Raw genomic sequence first — 27,190 nt, 5'->3', positions numbered from 1 at the left:
AATTTAATTATTTAAAATTATAAAAATAAAGGCTACTCAAATGTTGAAATTATATTTTACTATCGTAAAAATCACAATTTAATTTCAGTCTCCTCTAACAAAGTTTTTCGACTTCGTCCCCGATATACTGTATTTAAGATACAAAATACAGTACATATAATATAAAATTTACTACAAATATTTGATATGTAATATATTAATGGGTATAATAAACGAAAATATTGAATATAAATATAACATAATATAATGATTCCAGAAAATCAAAAGAAAATATGAACTATTTTGGGGTCATACTTGGACCATTGAAAATCGTATTTTCGACTTTAGAATTGAGGTATGAAAAAAAGGGGTTTTAATTTCAATAATTAATTCTAATTTTATTCAAAAATCAATTGTTGTTGTTCATGAATTAAATCGAAATGGAATAAGACGTGTTTAAAGTTTTTAGGAGATTCCTTTAATCCAAAATTGAAACCCAAGGTGAGAATCTGGGATTGAGCAGCAAATGGAGGGGAAAACTAGCCAAACCTCAATTTTGAACTGCTAAAACCCAATCTTCTTTTGAGGTCACAATTCTATCGAAGCCCATCTTAATATCCCAATTTCATTTTCCATGTTTGAGGTTAGGGTTGAAATCCTAACAGCATGATAGGAAAAGCAATTTTTTTTCCAACTAATCCAAAAATTTTAATTAATTACGAAAATGACTCAATTTAAAAATCATGACTTAAATAATCTGATTTCTACAATGCTTGCCGCTGTCACTAGACACATTGATAGCACCAGCCCCATCATTGGCCAATGATTACATTTTAAAAAAAATAATAATTTCTAGTGATGACACCGGATTAAAGTGTGATTATATAAAATATTCAGAAACATGATGAAGTAATTACCCTTTAGATTGATTGAAAAAAAAGGGTGCCATTAATCGTACCTTTCAACTTTTAATCTATTTGCATGTTAAGTCTGTCCCCTTTTGAAATTAAATTTAAATAGCCCTCAAAAAATATAAAAATAACAAAAATAAACCATTGTCATTTCTTTGTAAAAACAATAAACTTAAAACTATATAAAATCTTTATTTAAATTACCCAAATATATCCTCAAAAATTTCCCCAAATTTATATTGGTTTTACAAATTTAAAAAAAATTAGAAGGGTATATTTTTGTTATTCTTATATTTTTAAGGGTTATTTAAATTTAATTTCAAAAGGGCAAATTCTAACACAACCCTTTTTCAGTCAATCTAAAAAGGGTTATTGCTTCATCATGTCCCTAAAAAAGTGAGATTGTGGTTGATTTATTGTTGGTAGATTTGTATTCTATTTTAGATATTTTATTTAAGATTGTATATGTTTTACATTCAATTCAAGTTTTGCTAAATTTTAAGTACACCTTACATTCATTGGATAATAAGTTTTAAATTTTATGTTTAAATTAGATATTTAGAACTTTTAGCTGAATTAGGTTTTAGTTTTAAGTTGTATGTTTGAAATTGAAAGGTTTCTTAGTTCAATTAGACTTTAAGCAAGTTTCAAATCTAGATTAGATTTTAGATTTATTTAGCATTTTAGGTCTTAAATTTTAGTTCTAGAATTACAAAAATATAGGATTAGATGAGTTTAATTAGATTTCAAGTTAAGATACATTCTTTAGAATTTCAAATTAGGTTAAATTAGACTTTAGTTCTAATTTAGAATTTAGATTTCAATACTACTTTTGGTTTTATAGTTTAATTATGGAATTCTTAGATTTTAAATTTTTATTAATTAAATTCTTGGTAGGCGTGAATATAAATTAATCTAATTTTTAATATGTATTTTTAAATAACTAATATAATAAATAAAATAATTTTTATAATTTTACTTCTAAATATAAAAATGAAAAAATATTTTTATCGCATTTTTAACTTTAAAAATAAAATATTTTTCATATTCAACAATGGAAAATCGCATGCATTCAGGTGTAATGAAGAACACACCGTTTATTGATGTTAAACAACGGTCTTGGTAACTTCAGCATGTTGGCATTAAAGCGTTGCCAATTATGGTATGGCCACACTAATTGAATACATACTTATGTAACATTCATGGTGAGTCAAAATTAACACATGGTACTATGAAATTCGAAGCAATTTCTACAAATGCTTATATCAAAACTGAGCCGAGCAGAGAGCAGCAGCAACATATACACATATTCAATGATTGAAACACACCCAAACGAATTTAATCTAAATCTTTTCCTTTCAGCATCCCTTTCAATCATTCTTTCTAAGTCATGGTATTTCTTGTCGGTTGCATCAGTCTCGAGGCATATCCATGTCTGCAACTCCGGCATCACTTCGTGCTTAGCGTAATGGATCTCTGAGCGACTGACTTGAAACTCGTGTTTGCTTTTCCAGTCACTTCGATGACAATTTTGCTTAGAGTTGTTGGGTGTGGCAAACCGGAAAGTCTCGAACGTTCATATCCATCTTATCGAAGGTGAGGTTCGCGATAGTTCGATCGATGGTGTTGGTCTCTGATTCAGTTGTTTCCTTTTTCCCAGACCTGAAAAAATATATCAAAATTATCTTCCGACCAAGAACATGCTTAAAATGTCTAAACAAGCACATAGCAGGATGGAAAAAGAAGAAAAAAAAAAAAAAAGGGCCAAGAGTACCATGTTCATGCAACTCGGGACCGGAAGAAGGAAGTTTAACATAAGAAAAAAACATAAAATTACTCCAAATCGTAGTAAAAGTTTGCCTTATTTTCTCCTCTGAGATTGTCCACTTCGGAGAATGAGTTCGAACATGGAGGTTTCCTTGTTGGTTTAATGCTACAGGATTCTGTTTCGAGTTCTTGGCAAGACGGTAAAATGCATCTCGGAAGCAAATTCGAGTCTTATCAGACAGCTGAACAAATCAAAATATGAAAATTTTTATAAGCAGTTGTTTTTATAAAAATCGTTGATGAGTAGATGTATGCATTTGTTTAGTCTTTTACCTGAGCCGTCACCTTTTCAAGCTCCTTCAAAACCGATTCTTCAAGTGACATTCCTTTTGAGACAAGTCCGTTTGCAGTTATCTGTTCAGGAGGAACCAAGATTTTGGCAAAAGATGCCTTGTACAGAAGTTACATTCATTAGTTAATCTCATAAACTCCAAAACTACATTAAATTTCATAATATAAGCATAGGATGATGCAATGTATGTATGGCAGATTGCCCTGGATATTTCTAGAGGTTCTTTGAAGCTGCTGCATCGGATTCACCAAGGGAGTTTATTTTGACAAAAGTAATTTCAAGAACACGGAATCCATTTTTCAACTGAACTAAAAACATATAGCCATAAAAGCCTGCAAAATATCTTTTGCGGCCTAGGCTAGTTTAGAGAAAAAAATCTTATGAAACGAATAAAAGGCTCGGATTACTCCTCTATTACTAAGGGTTGATGCTCTTTCTCTTACGCAAGACCAGAGTAGATGCAGGGCATTTAGGTTATATATACAATAAACATCTGCAACATACATGTATTAATAACAGACAGAAGGCTAGCCTAGTATTCAATATATATTTGGTTCATTGGTGAAAAGATGGACGGAAAAATCTCAGCTTTACCATCAGCCAATTCAAGCTCAGAACTTGCACGGTACGAAACGTACAAGTTTTGAGATACTATGCTTGTTTCCATGCTATGTTCATTGCTTCAAATACTTTGAAAATCCAAACTTACATCTTCCAGAACATGATCAGTTGCCATCATCTCGCACTCGTACTCAGGAGAAAAGCAAAACGATTTTTGAAGATCTTCACTCCAAGTAGGATCTTCCAGTAAGGAACCCCTGCAATATGGAGAAATCCAAAGAGAGTGATGATTTGAAAAGACAAGAACCATATGATCTCAAAGGTAAAACATCGAAACCGAAAGTAAATCCGAACATCCCATGGAATATTGAACGGCTAACCTATGTTATAAAACACTTCTAACCATAGCATAAAAGAGAACATATTAAGAAGAACAGCCAACTTCTAACCAGTTGCAATGGTGGCTATTTATTTCAATGAAGAACAAATAGTTTTTAACAGAATTATATAGACCGGACCTTCCAAACCCTTCAATTATCATGGGATGTCCGAGCATCTGTTATTCATAACTATATGATTTTCCCACAGGCAAGAAAGGTAATTCCAGGAGTTAAGCTTAGTACAAGAATATGTCATCGAGCTGCTCGAATCTGCCGAAATCGTGGAGCTGGTAATCCGTCTGCTGTTGAGAAATGTGACCCTGATTCAAGAAACCTCCATATACACTCGAACAGGTCGATGGATCCTTAACACCAGCTACATCGGGGCATAATTTGCCGCTAAACTTGGGTTTACCACCACTTAAATTCGTATCCACGCCAAAGCATTCATCGTTAAAATTTTCAGGAGGGCTGAATTCCCATTTTGACCAACTTTCTGGGGAAGGGATATTATCTTCTAATTCTTGATTTCTGGGGACAACAAGATCCTCCATACCATTACAGAGATACCAATCCATGTGATTTTACTGAAAAAAACAAAGATAACAACATATTACAAAAGAAAATCATAGAAACCCCTCACAAATTAAAAGAAACTCTCTAAACCCCCCATCAAGCTTTTATACTCTCCAAGACCAAATAATTCATGGGCAAATATAAAGAATAAAAATTGATGATGTAATCATACTTCCCTTACTTTTTAATCACTAAACAAGCAATATCATGAATCAAAATAAACTTTCAGTCCATACGGATATGAAGAATCAAGATGAATTTAAGTTCTTATTTTGTAATATATTCTAAAATTTTTCAAAATTTTCCAGAAGAAAAAGAACTAAACCCCTTATTTTCTATACATACAAACCAACCCAAGTTCTTACCGTTTTTTTTAAAAAATAAATAAATAAACTTACCAAGTTCAAAAGTTTTGAATTAGGATTAACTAAAGTTCTTACGCAAATTATATGAACTAAAAAAAAAATTCAGATATTTTCCAACAAACATACATAAAGAAAGCTAAAAAACAGAACAACCAACCAAACAGAAGAAGAGGAAGAATCAAACCTTGTAGTGAATTAGCTGAGGAAATGAAGACAACCTAGTTCTCTAGTTGGATTTAGAAGCTATAAACCAAAGGAGGCAGTGGTATTTGCAGGCTGTTTTTTTTTTTTTTTTTGCCCCTTAGTAAACAAACAAGTTGCAAATGAAAGAGAAACGTCGATTCATAGGAAGAAATGAAAAGATTTTGAGTGTGGTGCACACTTCTGCTTTTAAAAAACAGGAAGGGGCAAGAGGAAAAGAATTTGTGGCTGAGAAATAATATGGAATTCATTAGTGGTTGAGAATCCTCCATCAAAAACTGCATTCTCATTGCTCCACTTGTAATCATTTTATTCCACCTCTTAATCTTCCAACCATTACTTTGAGATTTTGGTAACCCATGTTGTTGACACGTGGCTGTTGTGGTCCTTTTGCTGCATTCCACGTTGTTAGCGAAAAATAGCTTCACTTATCGGCAAGTTGCACAGATTCTGATAGTCCTAGGTACTAGGTAACTATACGTATATCACTCCGACTAAAAGGTTTACATTATCCACTTTCTTTTTATATTAAAATATAATTCTTCAATAAGATAACAAATTAATCATCAAGCTCGGTCTAGTGAATATTTTAAAAAAAATTTATGCTAACGTAGTGAGATTTTTGGACATGCAAGATAGATGTAAAATTATTAGTATATCTGTCAAGGCCAATAAGTCATAGTATTTATAATGGTAGAGTGCTAAAAAATAAAAAGTAAATTATACCAATAGTTACTTAATCTTGAGATAGTTAACAAAACAATCATTTAGGTTTCAATTTAGTCATTCAACTTTCGAAAAATAACAAAACAGTCACCACTAACTATTTTCCGTTATAGTTTCGTTACAAACTTAACCAAACTACCGTTTTCCATCCCCCTCCCATCCCTCTCCCTCTTCCCCACCATCCCCCCTACTCTGATTCTCTCTCCCTCTCCTTGTCTTCCCCACCATCCCTTCTCCTACTCTGATTCTTTCCCTCTCCCCTGTCGTCCTTTTACTAACCCTGTCCCTTTGTCCCTTTGCCTTCCCACAAAGAAAAACAGAGCTACACCTAAACTAGTTGTTGCAGCCATTGCTAACGTAAAAAGCATGATTGTGGACACAAAAACTTTGCGGTAACTACCCTTCCAGTCATTCAATTCGTTGTCATTATCCTTTAAAGTTATGACTTTCTCTATACCAATATCATCTATAACTGTATCCCCAACATTTTTATAGATAGCTCTAATGCTTAGTGAAATTACATTTTGACCATCTATTGTAATGCAATAAAGGAGAGAAATGGCGACCAATAAACATAAAAGCAAATGCTTGAGTCTGAATCGCACTGCTGCTTATTATGACCACAAATCTATCACAGATAACGAAGGTTATGGATCAAATAGGATTCATGTAGGTAGGGATCAAGAAAAGTTGAAAACAAAATCAGTCTAACATGTTTGGAAACGCACCTGAGCAATATGAGTTGCAATGAAAAAGCACAATTTTTGTGAAAACGAAGCTTTTGTCAACCAAATGACTAAAACATATTGAGCATTCAACAATGACAATGATCAAAATAAAAGGCCAAAATCAATTGAAACAACCCCCAAAGAGCTATAGTCCAATAAATTTGAGATGATCATAAAGAAACAACAAATACAATCAAAAGGATAATCATTTCAAACAAACCAAAAATAAAATCTAAAACCCTAATTGATAATATAAACAATTACTGTAGGCATTAGCCTCATTTGCACAAAAAATAACCAACCTTAATAAGAAGCAAGAAGCTTAAGAATTCACAGTTCCCGAACGGTAAGAAAAAAAATAAGGAAAAGATTGGTTTTATTTTGGTTTCAAATTAAAAGCTATGTAAACTCTAAAATAGAATATGAAAAAGAGTGAAACAAATTCAATCGTGGAAAAGGGGAAGGAAAGCCCTAATTTTTGAAGTAAAAGAAAACAAAAAGTTAATAAATTTGATTAAATTAAAAATAAATTAGAAGAACAAATAAAATTGATGGAGAATTGAAATAATATAAAAACACATCAAAAGGGAAACTTGAATTGACCTGCAGGTGTAGGGTTCCAAACAAAAACGACGTTAAAGAATTTGTTGTTAAATTAGTTTAAAATTGGTAGCAATAGGCAGAAAGATAGAAAATGGAAAGGGAAAGGAACGCTGAGGGAGAGTGAAACGGTTAGCAAAAGGATGGTAGGGGAAAGGGAAAGAATTAGAGTAGGAGGAAGGATAGTGAGGAAGATGCGGAGAGGGAGAGAGAATCAAAGTAGGGGGATGGTGGAGAAGAGGGAGAGGGATGGGAGGGGGATGGAAAATGGTAATTTGGTTAAGTCAGTAGTGAAACTGTAATGAAAAATGGTAGCTCCATTACGTTTGTAACAAAAAATGGTAGCTTTGTTATGTTTGTAATGAAAAATGGTTAGTGGTGACTGTTTTGTTATTTTTCGAAAGTTGAGTGATTGTTTTGTCAGTTACTCCAAAGTTGAGTGATTGTTGGTGTAATTTACCCAAAAATTATTAACACTATTAAATTTATTTTGTTAAATTCAAATTCATTACAAAAGCCATTTCTTTTAATTATACTGTCAAGTGAGTTTTTTTTTTAATTTCAAAATGTCACATTAATAAATTTAACCAAAAAAATAAACAACGGTAACAATTGAATCTAAACTTTGAAATTTGAAAGTAGAGGAGCTAAATTTCTAAAAATAAAATTATATAAACTAAATTCCATGTTTATGAAAAGTATAATAACCTATTACATATATTAACCAAAATTTAATAAATGATAAATGATGTAAACGACAAGTAGTTAATATCAATAATGAAACATGAATACTTTTCATTCAAACACACTTTTTATTACATGACACACACACACACATATATATATATATATATATATATATATATATATTAATTTTAGTAAATATTAGTTTGTTATCTCCCATTCATTTTCCACAAATATATAACCACCTATACCAAATAAATTAAATAAAATTTTTTTTATAAAATTATTGACAAGACATGTGGTAAAATCTCAATCCCCTTGTAGACAGGAGCGAAGTTAGAACAAATTTTTAGAGAGTCGAATGAAATTTTAATTTTTATAATTTATATCTTTATAATTTTTAAAGGATTAAATCAATTTTTTTATAATTTTAGGGGCCAAAGTACAATTTTACCTTTACTAATTTAAAAATTTTTAAAAATTTTAAGGGCCTAAATAACAACCCAACCCCCTAAATTTGCCTATGCTTGTAGAGTTAAAATTTTCCACCGCCCTTGTACCAAATAATTACCATTTTATTAAATAAAAATATCAATAATTATATTCGCATAGATTGTTTTAGATCAAATTATGGTAATCGCTCTCTATTATGTTTAAATTTAGAACGTAGTATCTATTTATAATTTTATATAAATTGGTTTCTCTATACAATATGATTAATTAGTTGAAGTTAAGAACGTTGAGGTCAAATTTTTCTTATTCCCACTTCATGTAGAAATTTATATATATAGTGTTAGAAAGGTGTTTTAAAGAAAATTCACCTAATCATATAGTTAAGTAGATTAATTATTTGGGTTAACTAATGTTATTATAAAAGTAGAAGATAAAATTATGTTAAATTAAAATATAAATAATAAATCTCAAATGTGAGCGTAATAGAGAGATCAAAATTACAAATTTATCATTATCTTATAATGACTAAAAAAAAAGAAGACTTGTGCCATTAATTAGTCCAAATAATTAACACTGGATATTTTTAGTAGTCGATGTGAAGTTTTTTCATAACATTGTTTCAATCTATTATGCCAAGCTATTATTGAAAAGTACTTTCTTTTAAAAATAGATTAAAAAATTAATTAGAATAACTAAAAATTTTAATTATTTGGACTACCTAATATTATTATAAAAGTAAATAATTAAATTATATCAAATAAAAATATAAAGATTAAATATTAAATTTGAGTATAATAAAGGGATCAAAACTGATATTTTACCATTATAATTGAAATGGCAAAAAATAAAAAGGGTGGACGAGTGTTGGAGCCTTCCTTTTAGTTATAATTTGAGTTATAATATTTATAGGTGTTAAAATATAAATTATAAATTAATTAATACTTATAAAAAAACTCAAAACTTTTTTAAGTATTTTAATTAATTTATAAGCTTATTTTACCAACATATTTTATCTTTGTTGTTTACTTAATAAATATTAAAAAACCCAATATTTTCAATGAAAATTTTGTTAAATAATTTTAAATTATAAATTAATTGAATATAAAATTTGTAAATTTTATAAAAATATTTATACATGTGAAAAAATGTAATTTTAATTATTTAACTAATTTATAAAAAATATTTTACATTTCATATTTCAATTTAAAATAATATAATAATTAATTATTTTATGAAAAAATTAATATTGAACTATTTAAATAGGTTTTCCTAAAGTTTGAAGTTTTTCTTTTTAAGAAAGGTGGATGGTAGTCGGTAAGGTATAGGAATTGATTTTTATAAATAATTGTTGAGCGCAATAATAATAAGATATGTCAGGATAAAATTCATACATTATTAGAAGTAGTAATTTTAAATGTTGAACTAATTAATTTTCATGAACCATAAAATCAATATAAATGATACATTGATAGTAAATAAATAATTATTTTTAAAATTATGTAAAATTTGCAAAATACTTTTATTATATTAATATTTAGGGTACTGTTTAATGAATATTACATGTTTTTTCTCTTTTATAAAATTAATCATATTTTAAAATATTTTTATATGAATTTAATTATAAAATATTTTAAAACTGATGTATAAATAAATTTATATAGGTTTAAAAAAGAAGCGAACATGTGAGGAAGTAAGCACATGAAGTTGCATGGCGCAAAAAAGAGTGAAAGGACAAATGATCCTTGTTAGAGGCGAGAACGCAAATGTGCATCCAAAAATGAATTTTGATCTTTTCCATGTCAATTTCTTCTTCTTAAGGCATCAATTAAATTAACTTTTGTGCCTATTGATAGTAAAGGATAAGTTTGCTTGGTTCTAGTTCTACACCTCCACTACATGTCCATGAGATGAGAGCCACGTGATTCTTGCACGTGGGTGCCTGAATTTATTGTTAAAAAACAATTTAATTAATATTTATATTTGTTTATAATTCAATTTAAATAAAAATTATTTAAGTTTATCAACAAATTCCTTTATGAATAAAGGTTTTTATGGGTCCGAATCGGTTTGAGGCTGGATTTCAAAATAATTTTCAAGTCCAGATTTGTTTTTAGGTCGACTTAGCTTACCATTAAAGTCTGTTTTACTACTAAAAACATAAAATATTATTTAAATTAAATTTGGGCCGAATCGAGCTGGCTCAAAGTGAAAAAAATTATTGTCCAAACCCGACCCGACGGGTGGGCTACCTAGCCCTAGAACAAGTCTACTTGTGAACTTGTTTGTTTAATGCCTATGAAAAAATTCATTAAATATTCATCAAGAAAAAATTATCTATAGTATTCACCCTTTCAATTCGGTTATGAATTACATAAATAACTATAATTTTAAATTATAGTTAATATTATTATGATGGAATTTTTGTTTTTCATACTTTTATATTATCCTTAAATAAACGAATTAAAAATTATAAATATAATGATAGTATACATGTTCAATAGTAATAAAATACAAATTTATTAATACTCTACGATATTTATTAGTCAATAATTTTAAAAAATATTTTAACATAAAATATTTTATTTGAGTCATCATAAAATCTAGTTTAATTTAAGCGAAAAAAAATTTAAAATTCAGATATAAAACACACACACAAAAAAAGTTATAAACAAAAGAATATCCAACAAAAATATTTGGCTTAATGATAAATTTGGCCATTCTTGTTTGTATGTTTTGTCAAAATAACCCTAACTGTATTTTTGAGCATTTTTTTATCATTAACCTTTGTTATTTTCTCCAATATGCTTTTTCTAATATATTTAATGAGTAAATTCAAGGTTTCAAATTTTCTTTTCTTTCCAAAGATTTTAATTTTTCATATGTTTGTTTATTGAGAAGTTTTTCATAGAGTTAATTTGTTTTAGATAATTATGTTTATTTTCTTTAAATTAAGTGTTATTTTTAATTTAATATATTACATATTTATTTTATTATTTTCCACATGTAATTATCTTATTGGGTTATCTAAGTAATAAATTACATCTCATTAAAAAATCCAACATCATACCCGTTAACTTTTTTAACCCTACTTTCGTTAAATTTGTTAGAAAAAGTAAATTGAGAAAAAGAGCAAAGGTTGATGGCCAAAAAAAAGCTCAAAAACACAATTAAAGCCATTTTGACAAAACATGCAAATATTAGTGGCCAAATTTGTGATTAAGCCAAAATATTTTCGTTCAAAGTAATGACTTAAATCAAAGAGCCCAATTGCAAGACCGGTGAACGGCTGGGCGGAACCCAACCCAAAAACTATTCCATTAAACATCATCGTAACGGAAACCGCTTCCCTAACTTTGCAAAGCGGGAAACCTCGTCACGGCGTGGCGTTAAGCAATTTTGGCGCCAAAAGGCCAGTCCTACATCATGAGGTGTCAAAATATAACTGGATAGTCACGCATGTCATGTGCATGTGAATGCTATCATGATGTTATGTTGGTTAATTTTCCCGCGCTAAAGAGAAAAAGATCCTTCCTTGATTAGGGTTTCCACAAAAAGAGGCCCAAAATCAGAGAGATAAAATTACATATAAGAAAGAAAGAGGGAAGATTTTTGGGTTCTTTGACTTGTTCTTAACGAGAATATAAAAAAATAAAGAAGGAATTTTTTTCTGTTGCTTTCTCACTGTTTTTTTTTCTTGTTCTCGATCCGTTAAAAGGTTTTTTTCTTCACTGGATCTGTAGATACGATCCTAACCGAATTTCAAGCCCTGAATTTGTAAGCTTCCTTGCATTCTTGAATGATAATTCTCCATTTTCAGAAGCACAAAAGAAATTTTTTTTTTGGTTCTGAATTTTACTTCTCTTTTTGTAATAATAGCTTTTTTTTCCTAGTTCTTTTGCTGTTTTTTTTTTGGGCTTAGCAACTCTAGCGGCTAGCGTAATCTTTAATATACTGGTTATGAGTTTATTGATAAAACTTTTCGAGGAATCATAATCTTTAATTTTCGAAATTTGTGAAATTTGAAATCAGCTGCTAGGATTATTTCAAAGAGATGGGAGACGTTAAGCCTTTAGTTTCAACTTCCAACAGCATGGATGGCGATGCTTTTGAAGCTAGATTCACTGATTTGTGCAAGGTAGTAATATGTTCTTTTTAGTAATATTATTTCAGATATGCTCCCTTTTTTTGGTAATGATGTTTTTTCATGATTTGCAGAAAGGGTTATCTTTGGATGAGAAAACTTGCTTAGGAGCTATGAAGCTATTTAAAGAAACCAAACATCTTGTTTCATCTAATGTTTCATCAGCTGAGAGGACGGTAGTTATTTTTGAACTTTCTTTTTACAATGAAATTATTAATGTAATTGCGTTCTGGTTAACTAAACTCAGTTGCGTTTACTCTGGATTTAGGTTGAAGAAGCAGAGCGGTTTTGGTTTTCATTTGTCTTGTATTCGCTGAACCGCCTAAGTGAAAAAGATGGAGACAGTGCACAACAAAAATCTGATGAAAATAGGTTTACGTTATGCCAGATATTGAGAGCTACAAAGCTAAAGTATGATGCTGTTAATTTTGTATACATATGGGTGTTCTTTTTTATCTACACCTGTTTTAACGACACCAAGCTTCCTTTTCTTTTTCCTGTCTTGCAGTATAGTGTATTTCTTTGAAGAGTTGCCTCAATTTGTAGTAAAAGCTGGTCTTGTATTGACTAACATGTATGGTGAAGATTGGGAGAGTAGACTTGAGGTGGTGAAAGAATATAGATCTATGGTTTAATTTGTTCTTTTTTTTTTCTTTTTTTTTTGGCTAAAAAGGACTTCTTTATGGTGTGACATATTTAATTATTGATCTATGACACTTTAATCAATTAGGCAAAGGAGATGCAGGCCAATTTTGAGCACTTGACCCTTATAAGCAAGTAGGTGCCCTTTTGATTTATATTCTGTTCAGATTAAAATATGCTATGTGCGTATAACTTTGTAATGGCACTAGTATTTCTCTCTTTTCCTCAATATAACTATGATTTACTAAAGTTGATGATTACTTTTAAATGCATGGTGAAAAGATATATTGCCTCAGTCATCAATTTATGTTCTATAGTTGTGTAGATTCTGCAGTGTGCTTCCTTATATTGCTTTGAACCTTTGAAATTGACAAGAACAGGTGTATATGTTGGTGTTTTCCTTAAGTGGTTATTACCCACACAGTGGGAGGTGGTGCGGTGTACAAGATGGGCAAATCAAAGATGTTTGCAAGTTAAAAATTCATTCAATACATACATGCATACATGCAGGCACCATACTCACACCACAGACACATCCTATTTAAGCCAACTGCTGGTCATGCAGTGTGTTTATGGCCTGGTTTGATTGCAATCTTGTCAGATAGATAACAGGGTCAAATTTATGATCCTGATATGCGCATGGCATTCTCATTTAGACAGATCGCTGTTTTATATTTCAATCATATATTACATGGAATTTGTACTGTGTATGATGTTATTTTTCTCTGAGCAACTATATCCTAAAAACCTGATTTTCTGGGTACTTTGTATAGCTCTCCATTTTGTAAAGTAAATAATATGTGCATCTTTCTATTTAATGGTACAAAAGGTCATACAAGCGTGCATTTTGGGAACTCTTCTTGTCAAGTGATGCAAATATTGGAAAACAGGAAAGTGCTACTAGTGCTCCTGATTATTTGTCGAAGTACCATCGTTTTGGGTGGTTACTGTTTTTGGCACTCCGTGTACATGCATTCAGCCGTTTTGCAGACCTAGTGACTTGCGCAAATGGTTTTGTTTCTGTACTGGTCAGTTACACTTTTCTGTGGCTTTTTGTTTTGTTTTTTTTTTTTTTTTCCAACTTCTGTGTCTTTCTTAATAGTTTATTATAGGAAGGCAGACCTGGTTTTCCTAAGTAATAACATGTCATCCATTTCTTCTAAAGGAACGTGTTGTTCTTATTATAATATTACAAATCTGTGTAGCATGGACACTTCTGTTAGTGGAATGTCTAAGTGCTGGACACATTCTATTGTATGTTATTGTGTAAAAAAGTTTCTATTGCCCTATAATATCGTGTCCTAAAAATTCACGTGTCACTGCATTCATATCATGTTGCACTGTGTATTGCATGTCTGTTTTCATCCCAATCTAACTAGTAGTTATTAAAAAGACAGAAAGCAAAGGTTGAAAACTACATTTAAGTGTGCTTCAAAAGATTCAACTCCAATATGCTGTTAGACATTTACTATAGCATGTAGCAATTATGGAGGTTAATTGTTTCTTCTTACTTCTTTTTTTTGTGATTTCTTGCAGGCTATTCTCATTTTACATGTTCCTATTTGCTACAGAAACTTCAAGATCAATGACTCTCCACGCTTTGGTAATTATCTGCTCTTTTGTGGCAGTCAAAATTATAGATCTATCCTTCTTATTGATGAAGAAAGCATTTTTTATTCTTCACTGGTGTTCCTTTTGGCCAGTATTCTACACTGGTGTTTTGTCCTTATCCTTTTACATATTTCTATTTTCTTTTCCTGGTGGAGATAAATTTGTCGTTCCTATTGTGATTTCTTTGTTGTTTGATCTTTTAGTTAAGAAAGGTGAAAAAGGTGTTGACTTGCTTGCATCACTTTGCAACATGTATGATGCTTCAGAAGCTGAGTTGAGGAGAACACTGAAGATGACCAATAAGTTGATGGAAGATATATTGAAAAAAAAGCCATGTCCAGCATTCGAGTGCAAAACTGAAACACTGGAACATATTGATACAGGTTTGTTACAAAAGTCATGGATGTATTTTGGACAGCATGCTTTCATTTGCTTATGCTTCTAATTATCTGATCTTCTTTGATGCCAGATGGCTTGGTCTATTTTGAAGGTTTACTGGAGGAACAATCTTTTTTATCCAATTTGAGTATTTTAGAAAATAATTACAATAATGCAACTCGTAATAGAGGTGATCTGGACGAGAGGCTGTTCATAAATGAAGAAGATAGTTTACTTGTTTTTGGGAGCTTGTCTGGAGAGGATGTGAATATTTCTGGCATTAAGGTGCGTTTCATATTTGTGAAAGCATGTTATCCCTTGTTCGGTTTATATGCTTCATGGAGCAGTCACTTTATCTAAGGTTTTTATTTGTTGAGTAGAGGAAGTTTGATTCAATAGCTTCACCATCAAAGACAATCACAAGCCCACTGTCTCCTCATTGTCATCGTGCATCTCATGTAAATGGTGTCCTTGGGCCACTTAACGGAAAGGTGGCCTCTACTCCTGTCAGCACTGCAATGACAACTGCAAAGTGGCTTCGTACTTTTATTTGTCCGCTTCCTTCAAGACCTTCAGCAGAGTTACAGCATTTTTTATCATCCTGTGATAAAGATGTTACCAATGATGTGATACGTAGGGCTCATATAATATTGGAGGCCATATTTCCCTGTAGTCATGATTGTAGTCTAACTGGAAGCCTTCGAAGTGCAAACCTAATGGATGATACATGGATGGAACAACGAAGACTGGAAACACTTAAGTTATACTATAGGGTTCTGGAAGCTATGTGTACGGCAGAGGCTCAAATATTACGTGCACCTAACTTGACCCCTTTGTTAACTAATGAGAGATTTCACAGATGTATGCTTGCTTGTTCTGCTGAACTAGTGCTAGCAACACATAAGACTGCTACAATGCTGTTTCCTACAGTTCTAGGCAGAACTGGCATCACGGCCTTTGATCTAAGCAAGGTGATAGAAAGTTTCATTAGACATGAAAAGTCTTTACCAAGAGAACTGAAGCGGCATCTAAACTCTCTGGAGGAGAGGCTTTTGGAAAGCATGGTGTGGGATAAAGGCTCCTCATTGTACAATACCTTGATAGTTGCAAGGCCTGCACTCTCTTCCGAAATAAATCGTCTTGGCTTATTGGCAGAACCAATGCCATCTTTGGATGCAATTGCAATGCATATAAACTTTTCCGGAGGTATTCCAACAGTGCCTTCTTTGCAGAAGCATGAAACATCACCAAGTAATTTTGGTAGCTTGATCTTAGGTATGAATCATTAGTAGCTTAGCTTTACCACTAGTTATATTCAGATATTGAATACTTTGTAACTGGTGCCCATTTGCTTGCCTACTGTAGTGGCTTGTGTTATAGGATTGAATTACAGTTATTCCCACTTGAAAGTGTTAAACTCGACTCTATCCTGAACTTAATTTACATGGTCATGTTCCTTTTTCAGGTCAAAATGGGGATGTCAGGTCTCCGAAGAGACAATGCACTGACTACAGGAGTGTATTGGTTGAACGGAATTCTTTTACATCACCAGCGAAGGACCGTCTATTAGCTTTCAGCAACCTTCGGAAGGCTCCTTTGCAATCTGTGTTTGCCAGGTATCTTGTATGGTGCAAGTTCAAAGGGAAGTAGAAAAACCTACACTATTAGCACTTGCTTATGGGTTTTATTTTCGTGTACTTGTTTTGCAGTCCAACACGCCCTAACCCTGTTGGTGGAGGAGAAACATGTGCCGAAACAGGAATTAATATATTCTTTAGTAAGGTATCAAAATATAGATGAATTAGGCTTTCAAGTTTCATCTATTTGTTTAAGTCCTGCATCACTATGTTGTGCCTTACGGTTACGTGTATCATCACAAAAAGTTGGCCTATTAGCACCCATTGCAAATGTAAATATCCCTTGATATATTTTGGTGCCAGATTGCCAATATGCACCAACTTTTGCTATTGATTTAGATTCAGTTATCACTCTGCTCCGTCACTAACATGTCAGTTGCTTTTGCACTGTCTAGATTAATAAGTTGGCTGCTGTCAGGATTAATGGTATGGTTGAGAGGCTACAACTGTCTCAAGAGATTAGGGAGAGTGTATATTTTCTTTTTCAACAAATACTTAGCCAGCGGACTTCTCTGTTTTTTAACCATCATATTGACCAGATCATCCTTTGTTGTCTCTATGTAGTTGCAAAGGTCAGTTCTTATGATATCTTTTAGATGCTGGCGTTGTTAGATTTGTCTACACTTTTTACCCTTACTTTCTGAATGAATGGCCTACAGCTTTCTCAGTTGGAACTACCGTTTAAAGAAATTACTAGAAACTATAGGAAGCAACTGCAAGGTAGACCCGAAGTTTACTGCAGTGTATTTGTTGACAGATCATCAACACAACAGAACGGGGTATAATATCTCATCTCTATTTTCTATGGTGCTTGCTTTCGAGTGAGTTTTTAACCATTTTAATGATCTGAAAACAGAGAACCAGGCAGGATCATGTTGGTATTATCGCATTTTACAATACAAAATTCATTCCTGCCATAAAATATTTGCTTGAAGAACTTGATCTTTCCAGAACGACTACAAGAACAACCCAGGTTCCTGAATCCAACAATAGTAATGATGGTAAACCTTTCAATTTTTTCCATTATTTGGGGTGGGGGTGTTAATGTAATATTCTGTCCTTGCTGCTTATGCAAACCATTCTAATTCGCTTCTCTCTTCATTGACTAGTTAGGTCCATGCCCTGGATCACCTAAAGTTGCCTCTTTTCCGAGTCTCCCTGATATGTCCCCAATGAAAGTATCTGCAAAGCACAATGTATACGTGTCCCCATTGCGAGCATCCAAGGTTCTTATTATATATAATTTTTGGTTCTTCATAGAGTGATCAAATTTCGATTTACTAGAAAACCAGAAAAAAATGGAAAGAGTGTATTTGATAACTACTGCAACTCAACTGTTTGTTTAAAAATGCAAGCACTCTTAAAAGGGCCGATACAGAAAAAAGGAATTAAAAAAAAAAGATCTTTTAATTTGCAAATATTTAAGTTTTTATGAATCTTGTAAAAAGAAAGTCGATCCTGTTTCTTAAATTTGTTTTCATCTACAGATGGATGCTCTAATCTCGCATAGCGCGAGAAGCTACTATGCTTGTGTCGGAGAGAGTACCCGTGCCTTTCAGAGTCCTTCAAAAGACCTAACCGCCATCAACAATCAGTTGAACAGGTATTTTTCTTTTTTTGTTTTCAAGTATGGAAATTCTTGCCGTGTACTACATTAATGATGCTGCCATTTGCTTTGCTGTTTTTAGTACTCGGAATATCAGAATTAAACTCAAGTTCGATGATCTTGAGGGTGGCTTGGTTAGTGATTCCATGGTTGCAAATAGCCTTTACCTTCAGAGCTGGAGCCACACATTGGCATCCTCACCAGGTGCAGCTTTAAAATCTGAGCAACCGGAATCTTAGTGCAGCATAGGACATGCGTTCCTTGTAAATTCTGCCTTTATTTCCCTATTCTTGTTATACACTGCAGCAGGTTTAAGTTTATAAGAAGGGGTATTGTAGAATAGCCGCCACCGCTCCTACGAGCTTAAGGATGTTAGATTCAGTACTTGGAAGTTGGGCTAACAAATTGGTATAAAATGTGCCTCTTTTGATTGTAGCAAATAGTAGCAATGTTGGTTCCAGTCCATTTTTAAGGTGTCATATGGTATGATGACGCGTGGGATCATGTTTTGTATTTTAATCATTTTTATATATATTTGGAAGGCGATCATATCTGAAAAATAAATCATATAGTATTGATTTCATTTTTAAGCTCGGGAAGGCCTTCAATGGTGTCATTTTAAAGCTGCCTCGCACTTCGGAATAAGCCAAAACATTGATGATTGCTATGCATCACCAATTTATGTTCTCTAATGCCTATGTTTTTTTATTTTCCGGGTGTTCTTTGTGGGCGCCTTGGCACAATTTTTACTAATAAACCAATTTCATGATTGTGAAAGAAATATCCATATTACATCCTCTCGTCTTGTTGTAATTGTAGTTTCAGACCTTTAAAAAATTGGATAAATTTCTTCTTTGGTTATTTAATTTTGATCACACAATTATAAAAAAATTACAATTTGTCCACCAAACTATTTGAGATGGTGTTTTAGTTATCTAACCATTAAATGACATATTATGTTAATTTGGTCTTAAATTTAAATAAATTTGATCTCAATAATAAAAATTTAAAAAATTATAAATGTAAAAATTATATGTATATTTTAAATATTTATATGAAATTGAAAAATATATTTAAAATTTATGTCACTATATGAAATTAACTTTGTATTACTTCTTTTCAATTGCAAATGTTGTCTAATGGCAAGCACAACTTTCAGAGCATCCCTCCAAGAAAAAAATATAATATCTATCCTAATTCTTAAGGAATCTATATTTTATTATACTTATACGTATAAATTACCCAAAATGATAGTTGTACTTGGCTTATACGTTGTTGCACAAGACAACTGATTTCTTGTAATAAAATAAAACAGAAATCCACCTAACAACATTGTAAAAGTATAACACATAATATCTAGATACCTTTAGATACACAAACACAAATTGATATATGGCATAATGTAAGACATACAATACAATCTCAAAACATAACACATAACACTATACGTTATGCTCATTATTTAACCATATTTATAATTATACATATATTACTATACATATACTCTTGAAATAATACTACACTAATATATATATATATATATATATATATAGTATTAAAGAAGAAGCATGAAACAGATTTAATTAAATCAAGATTAAAATCCAAAATGAAGTAGCAAAGAATCCGAACAAATTTCCAGAATTGGATTATAAAGCTGGTTTCAAAAGGAGACTATCTATATCAATTTGGACCAGTCTACTCCGGATAAAAAATGGTTACTAAAATTTTAAAACAAAATTTCTTAAAAATAAAATTTGAAACTTTAAATATAATAAATTTAAAATAAAAACAAAAAAAAAATAACTAAAAAGTTCTAAAATAAAAAATCTCAATTAGGCATTTAAAATGCCTACATATGATCTCATATATAATTTTCCCTATATTCTTCATCTTCACAGATTAAGTTGAAGGTAAGTGCATCTTTTTCATCCAAATTTTTTAAAATCTTAACTCCTTCATTAAACTTCATTTTGATTGGATTCGGAGCACCGGTTTCAATTGTTCCCAATCTTCTGTTCTTTTAAGGCTACCCAAAATTCACCATTTTTATTCCTCTTTATATTATTTGGAACCCTGGGCAATTCAACTACTACTTTGAGAGCTACTTTCAAATAGTGCATACTAAACTTTAAAATTAATTTTTTATTGATCCCCTCATTAGAATAAACGAATTGTTTATATTCAAAGCAACTCCATTAGGAAAAGTTAAACCATCGTATAATTTGATCTTCTCCTGAATGAGGATTATATTTCAACAGCCGACTAGTTCTATCACCGAAGCTTACAAGAAAATCAACATCCCTACCTAATTAAAAAATAAATAACTCTTTTGATATAAAAAAAATCTCTCTATATAAGTATGAAGATATTAAATACGAATATATTAATTCACCTAAATAGATGAAATTAGTAAGGATAAAAAAGAAAAAGAAAAAGAACCTCTTTGGAAAACAATAATGCTACTATCAGTGAAATAAACCATGTCAATGATTGTATCAATATCTAAGCTCGTAGATTTGAATGGCACTCCTTTGATTGAAAAAACTAGTCGTATAGTTATACCACCATTTGGTTCAACAATTAAAAGGCTAAAATAGGCATATGCAATATATAGATGGCATGTTTGAGTATTGAACTTCAAACTCAATGGTCTTTCGCATATTAATTCTGTCACATCCAAAAAATCAGACTAGTAAAATCGAGATAGTAAATCAGGAGCTAGTGAATCGAAAATAGTAATTGGGTTAGATAATTAAGATAATTAGGAATTAATTAAATAAAATATTAAAATAAATAGAATTAATAATTTTAGGTTAGAAATTAAAACTAAGTGTTCGGAATTTAATTTGGTTAAAATAAATTTTAAAAATGAGATTAGATTTAAAAATAATTTTGAAATTGGCTTTAATTGAAAAACAAGGACCAATTTGGAAAGAGAGAAACTTGGAGGTAGTTAAATGGGAAATGGCCCAATTTTTAAAAAAATGGTTGCCTATTTAACAACCCCACGTCTCCTTCCCTCTCATTTCATCTTCTTCCAAAATTTGCCAAACACTAAACCAAAGTTTTTTTTTCTTTTGAAATTAGTTCATCCTCTTTGTTTTTCAAGCTCTCCAAACACAAAATCTCTCTTCAATTTTGAAGAATACTCATGTTTTCAACTTCAATTTCTCTAAAGTTCTTCATAGGTTCAAAACTCGAATTAGCTTTATAGCTCGTCGATTTTGTAAAATTGAGGTAAGATTTTTACTTTTAATGATTAAACTAAGTGAGTTGTTATTTCAATTTGAGATTTAAATGATTTAATCAATATCTCAATATATCACTTGATTTTAAGTTGATTTTTGGTTTGAAAATGGTAGATCTCGTATTTCTTGGCTAAGCTTTGGTTTTAAAGTGATTTTAACTTATTTTTATCTAATTAAAATCTATTTGATCTTAATTTAACAAATCGTTAATGAATTTAAGCAAATTGAATATTTTCTCCTTTTAAAAGATCACATAAGCTTGATTTTTCTGGAAAAATTAGATTGGTGTAATTGGATAAAATTGAAGGTTTAGATATGTAATTAGATGATATTTAGGATGTTTGAAAACAAAATTAAGGTTTAGAAACTAGATTTGAGTGGTGAAATCTCATTTTCGACAAAACTAACTAGTTTCAGTAAGTATGATAAATGAGTTGTGGTCTACATTTTTATATTATTTAAATCTGTTTGAAGCTATTTATAATGTGTTTGTAATGTATTTATTGTGAATGCAAAGTGCTAGACTCATTGGAGGTTCTACAAGCAAGGACAAAGGCAAACAAGGGCTTATTTGAATTTTTGCCATTAAAGTCAAGGTTGCAAGGTGAGTGGCTTGGTGTGCTATAATTATGCACAAATCAAAGTGTTAAAGGGGAGCTTAGGTGGCCTAATCACCTATACTAAGTTCCATGAGTAAGTACTTTTACTTAAACTAATGATGATTTGCAAGTGATGCTTAAATGTGATATGTTATGTGATGTATATTGAGATGACAATGAAAATGTTTTGTGTTTATGACTGAATATGATATGAGTCTTGTTGATTTTATGTACACTATATGAGATCTATATGTTGCGGTTATTTGAGCATAATGTGAGCACTTGTAAGTGCATGATATCAGACTAGAATATGTGATATGAACATAAGTTGCGTGACATGTGAAAGTGTGTACAAAATAGTAAGTATACATGTTTAAGTGGATGCATTTGGGGGGTAAATTTGGTTGTGCTTGGAGGGTATGTTTGGTTCTGTTTGGAGGGTAAATTGGTTGTGTTTGGTAGGAGATAGCTTTAAGCTACACATTATATTGGTCATATTTGAAATCTGATTATCTAATGTAATATATTTTGTATATATGCTTCATGATCACATTGTGGCAACATATCAATGAGAACGCTATGAGTTGTGCTTGATTGCTTACCATGATTAACTGTGATGGTATGCTTCCTTTTATCTTTGGATATTTTGACTACTTGTGGCAATTGTCAAAACCATTTTTTTTTTTGAAAAAGGGGTCGACTTTTATTTTGAAAACGAAAATGAAAAATGGGAGTCACCACCAATCATTTTTTTATGAAGTGTGATCGGATCACCTTGCAGTTTGATCATTTTAATAAGAAGTTCGATTTATTAAAACGATGATTTTGGTCTACGAAATTCAAAAAAAGGGGTTTGGGAGTCGGTTACGTACGGGGAAAGATTAGCACCCTCGTAACGCCCAAAATTGGCACCTAGTTGATTAATTAATGTCTTAGTGTCGAGAATTGAGAATTTGAAAAGATTTTAAAAATACGATCCTTTGTTAAAATATTAATTTTTTTGAGAAAATGGCGTATTCCACGTTAATCGAGGAAAAGAATTATGTCCCGTAAGTTAGGACACAATATCTTAAATCCCTGAAATGAGAATAAACACAGAAAATTATTTATTTTGGAAGATGTTTAATTATCTCGGTTTTTAGAAAAAAACCATATTTCGTAAGTTAGAACACAACCTTTCCGTAATTCCCGAGATTATTTAAAAAAATTATGCTTTAAAAACGTTCGTTTATTCGAATTTCAAAATATGAAATATTGCTTATTTAAATAAAAACAAAATCACATATGTCGAGAAAAAACTAATGTAACATAAATTTGTAGTAAAGTGTAAAAATAAATCATGGTGCTAATATGTATAACAAAATAAATACAATAATGATAATAAAAGGACGAGAATAAGTAAATAAACGAAACTAATATACTGATTACAAATAAGAAAAGAATAATAAGCAAACTAAAAATAATAATAAACAAATACAAAAATAAATGGTATGTAAACGGCTAAAAAAATAATATTAATAATAAAAAAGGAAAAAAGAAAGAAAAAAAGAGTTTGTGTAACACCCCCTAACCCCAAACCGTCCCGGAAGAGAGTTATGGAGCATTACCGGAGTTTACAGAATAATTACACACAATTTCATTTACTTTCTTATGTTCATGTCAAAACTGTCTTCTTGAGTAACAGTCACTAAAATATTTATATCTAGAGTTATGAAACTCCAAATTAAGTTCCGTTAATTTTTCTTAAAACTAGACTCATATACCTTTCTACCATAAAATTTTCAGAATTTTTGGTTTAGCCAATTAGTACAGTTTATTCCTCAAAGTTACCCCTGATCTGCTGTTTGACAGTTTCGACCTTTCTTTACTAAAATTTAATTATCTCATAGCACAGGACTTGGATGATGTTCCCGTTTATTTCTCTTGAAAATAGACTCATTAAAGATTCTAAGAATATAAATTATAGCCTGTAATTATTTTTATAAAATTTTTAATGATTTTCCCAATTCAGAATAGGGAATTCCAAAATCAATCTGACATTGTCTCACAAAAATTCAAATTCATACCAAATTAGTCAAATCCTATTTTATACCATAGCCAAATCTAAATTTATTTATTTCATCCTTACATTTACAATTTCAAAATGACATACACATAAGACATCCTAGGTACATGCCATTACCAATAATTAACACACTTTACCTTAATGAATTCGGGATCGGACTGGGATGCTGATTCAACGTACTATCTTTACTTAACCTGCGCACGGAAACAAACCGTACGCTGAGTATGGTATCCTCAGTGGTATTTCTATAATCCGAACACTTGGTAATATAGCAATTAAACTTAAAATCACAATGATAAATATAACCATTCATTTATTTATTTTATAGATAAGTTTCATTTACTTACCATAAAAATTCTATACAAGCCATATAACAAACACAACAACATATTTGCTCAATTCTTTTCATTTGCTTACTGTATAAATTCTTTCAATATATTCACAATTCACTTGTATTCACACTTTACTTCTTAACAATATACCATTTTAATTCATTCTAACATCAATCATCATCCATTTGAACTTCACTCATTTCATGAACCTTTTGGTTCATGTTTTCAATCTCATATCTCAATTTCAATTCTCAATTCAATTTCTCATTTCATTCCAATAGTTCAATCAATCAAATTCACTCGATTTATCTTTTTACTTATTTACCCCTATTAACAAACCCGGACTTTGACGGATACACGGATTCCAACCCAAACACACCAGTACGCACATTGTGCCTAAACGGTACATAGTACCGATCAAGATATCGACACATAAAGTGCCTAAAACGACACACGAGGTGCCTGATACGACACACGAGGTGCCTGAAATACGACACATAAAGTGCCTAATCGGTAAAGCCGGCAAATCCCGTACACTTTCAGATCCTATGGCATGCCAATTATATCCGACTTAGCCCGACTAGTTAATAGGTATTTCATTCACTTTCTCAATTTAATAATTCTTTCATCAATATCTCATTCAGATAATTACATATATTTATCCATTTTCACAATTCATACAATTTCATTCAATTTAACAATATATTTCAATTATTCACATTAATTCATAATTCAGTACAATTCAATTCATTTTCAATATCAAATATTCAAATTTCTACATAAATCATATATATTATATAATTCAATCAATATAAATTCAATTAAAATAATTTCAATCAATAGAAATTCAATAAAACAAATATTCATAAATCAATTCAATATAAATTTATCATACACTAAATCAATTCATTTCAATTATAAAGACACAATACATATAATTCCCATCTTAATTATTTATCATAATATTTATCCAAAATTTAATTATCATAATTGCATAATATCTCATTCACACACACACACACACACACACACACACACACACACACACACACATATATATATATATATATATATTTATATATTTATAATATATAATTCAATTTAATTCGATCAATATAAATTCATCACATACCAAATTAATCCATTTCCATTATAAACACAATAATTCTCACTTCAACATTTATTAAATGCATTGAATAAAAAATATAACAATTAATAACTAGGTTCAGATTATAGAAATACAAACCGTATTTTCTCGAGCTAACTTCCTTTGTCTTTGCCATTTTTTTTCCTTGCTTAGCCGAGGTTTCCCGAGACAACATTAGCTACAGGAATTAAAACAATTCATAATCGTTAATTCACTACTAATATATATCTAATTAATACAATTTTATTCAATTTCTACTTTAATTTCAATTTAATCTTAACTAGATTCACTTACTTTTTCTATCTCAATTCATACTTCATTTCTATTCAAATTTTGTCCAAACTCATACTTAACTATTAAATTTCCAGCATATTTTCATAATTTCGAATTTATTTCCATTTAATCCCTAAAACAACTTATAGCTTAGTTTACGATTCAATCCTTTATTCAATTCCAATCAAAATTTCTATCAAATAAACCCCCAATTCCATCATTTTATTCAACATGAACCATACTTAGAAATCTAATGACTTTCAAAATATCTACTTAAAACAAGTAGTATTTATCTCTAGGATTCCAAAACTCAAAATCATAAGAAAAGGGCTAAATTGACTTACCAAATTAACTTGGAACCTTTAAAACCTTATTTTTCCCTTTTTCTTTTCTTCCTTTCTCCCTTCTCTGTTTCGTCCCTTGCTATTCTGTTTCTTTCCTCCTTTTATTCTTTTGTTTCTTTCTTTTGTTTCTTTTATATATATATATAATGACAATAAAACTATAATAAAAATCTATTTAATAACAAATATTTATTTAACACTTGTACCAATCATTTTTATACAGTTGTTTTTCTTCTTTTTTTATATATATACATATATATTTAATAATTTAATAATATACATAATTCAAGAAAAATCTTGATTTTTCTTCCATTCACCGCCTCATTTCATGGGTATGGCTTAATTGCCATTTTGATCCTTTTATTTTCTATTACTTTAAAACTAAACTTTCACATTATATTCAATTTAATCTTTTATCCAATTATCCCTAATTAAGCTAAATTTACTTAATTAAACTTTAATTAATCACTTACTTAACTTCATAAATATTTTTACTTTTTTTTAATAAATATTTTCTAATCCATTTTTCGAAACGATGACCAAAATAAACTTTTCTAAAACCTTAAAGTTCGGGTCATTACAGCTTTGAAATTGTAAAAGGATATAAATAACTAACTAATAATAATATTAGTAATAAGTAAATAATCTAAGTTTGAAATTATAAAAGAATATAAGTGAATAAATAATAAAATGATAAGATAAATATATTTAAAGAAAATATTGGGTAAGTAAACATAAAAAGAAATATAATAATAATAGTGATAATGTAAAATTAATTAATTTAACAATAAGATAATAATAAAAATAAGGAAATGCAAAAAGGAAAATAATAATGAGAATAATAATATTAAATTAATTAATTTAAAAATATAATAATAACAAAA

The 27,190-nt window shown here is 30.4% G+C and overlaps 2 protein-coding genes and 1 long non-coding RNA gene across 6 annotated transcripts; 1 reads left to right on the top strand and 2 right to left on the bottom strand.

The window, feature by feature from the left end:
* Window positions 1-1,986: 1,986 nt before the first annotated feature.
* On the bottom strand, window positions 1,987-5,324 carry LOC108450451 (protein LNK3). 3 transcript variants are annotated; one of them, XM_017748081.2, is made up of 6 exons: window positions 5,076-5,324; window positions 4,194-4,537; window positions 3,719-3,827; window positions 2,991-3,107; window positions 2,751-2,899; window positions 1,987-2,552 (listed from the first exon to the last, which is right to left on the bottom strand). In XM_017748081.2, exons 2-6 carry the CDS (start codon window positions 4,526-4,528, stop codon window positions 2,426-2,428), a joined length of 837 nt encoding a protein of 278 aa, XP_017603570.1. In that variant the 5' UTR covers window positions 4,529-4,537; window positions 5,076-5,324; the 3' UTR covers window positions 1,987-2,425. The 3 variants fall into 3 exon arrangements, with proteins under 3 accessions (XP_017603570.1, XP_017603571.1, XP_052883853.1); XM_017748082.2 differs by having other exon boundaries at window positions 2,991-3,071; XM_053027893.1 differs by having other exon boundaries at window positions 4,089-4,537; window positions 5,076-5,320.
* Window positions 5,325-11,625: 6,301 nt separating this feature from the next.
* Window positions 11,626-18,862, top strand: LOC108453842 (retinoblastoma-related protein). Of its 2 annotated transcripts, XM_017752178.2 has the most exons (19): window positions 11,628-12,057; window positions 12,313-12,418; window positions 12,499-12,600; window positions 12,693-12,835; window positions 12,933-13,029; window positions 13,155-13,201; window positions 13,896-14,094; window positions 14,603-14,669; window positions 14,881-15,060; window positions 15,147-15,340; window positions 15,436-16,330; window positions 16,521-16,671; window positions 16,765-16,837; window positions 17,088-17,264; window positions 17,352-17,471; window positions 17,549-17,693; window positions 17,806-17,918; window positions 18,180-18,295; window positions 18,381-18,862. In XM_017752178.2, the coding sequence occupies exons 2-19, from the start codon at window positions 12,335-12,337 to the stop codon at window positions 18,535-18,537; spliced, it is 3,060 nt and encodes a 1,019-aa protein (XP_017607667.1). In that variant the 5' UTR covers window positions 11,628-12,057; window positions 12,313-12,334; the 3' UTR covers window positions 18,538-18,862. The 2 variants fall into 2 exon arrangements, 1 of the variants encoding a protein (XP_017607667.1); XR_001866647.2 differs by lacking the exon at window positions 18,381-18,862 and having other exon boundaries at window positions 11,626-12,057; window positions 17,802-17,918.
* A 5,367-nt stretch (window positions 18,863-24,229) lies between these two features.
* On the bottom strand, window positions 24,230-26,437 carry LOC128293334 (uncharacterized). The gene is made up of 3 exons (XR_008283510.1): window positions 26,307-26,437; window positions 25,789-25,867; window positions 24,230-24,404 (listed from the first exon to the last, which is right to left on the bottom strand). It is a non-coding gene; the product is annotated as an uncharacterized LOC128293334 (long non-coding RNA).
* Window positions 26,438-27,190: the final 753 nt, after the last annotated feature.

The sequence above is a fragment of the Gossypium arboreum genome, chromosome 5 (assembly GCF_025698485.1).
Source record: "Gossypium arboreum isolate Shixiya-1 chromosome 5, ASM2569848v2, whole genome shotgun sequence".
Taxonomy (NCBI): Eukaryota; Viridiplantae; Streptophyta; class Magnoliopsida; order Malvales; family Malvaceae; genus Gossypium; species Gossypium arboreum.
This window is presented reverse-complemented; position numbering and strand designations above follow the sequence as displayed.

Bases quoted from the DNA above. Each gene is read 5' to 3' on its own strand.
- LOC108453842 (XM_017752178.2), top strand. From the start codon at position 12,335: ATGGGAGACGTTAAGCCTTTAGTTTCAACTTCCAACAGCATGGATGGC. The intron at 12,601-12,692 runs GTAGTTATTTTT...CTCTGGATTTAG, and splicing joins TTTCATCAGCTGAGAGGACG to GTTGAAGAAGCAGAGCGGTT. The intron at 17,919-18,179 runs GTTCTTATTATA...TTTCATCTACAG, and splicing joins CCCCATTGCGAGCATCCAAG to ATGGATGCTCTAATCTCGCA.
- LOC108450451 (XM_017748081.2), bottom strand. From the start codon at position 4,528: ATGGATTGGTATCTCTGTAATGGTATGGAGGATCTTGTTGTCCCCAGA. The intron at 3,108-3,718 runs GTAAGTTTGGAT...CTTCTGTACAAG, and splicing joins CTGATCATGTTCTGGAAGAT to GCATCTTTTGCCAAAATCTT. The intron at 2,900-2,990 runs GTAAAAGACTAA...TGATTTGTTCAG, and splicing joins TTGAAAAGGTGACGGCTCAG to CTGTCTGATAAGACTCGAAT.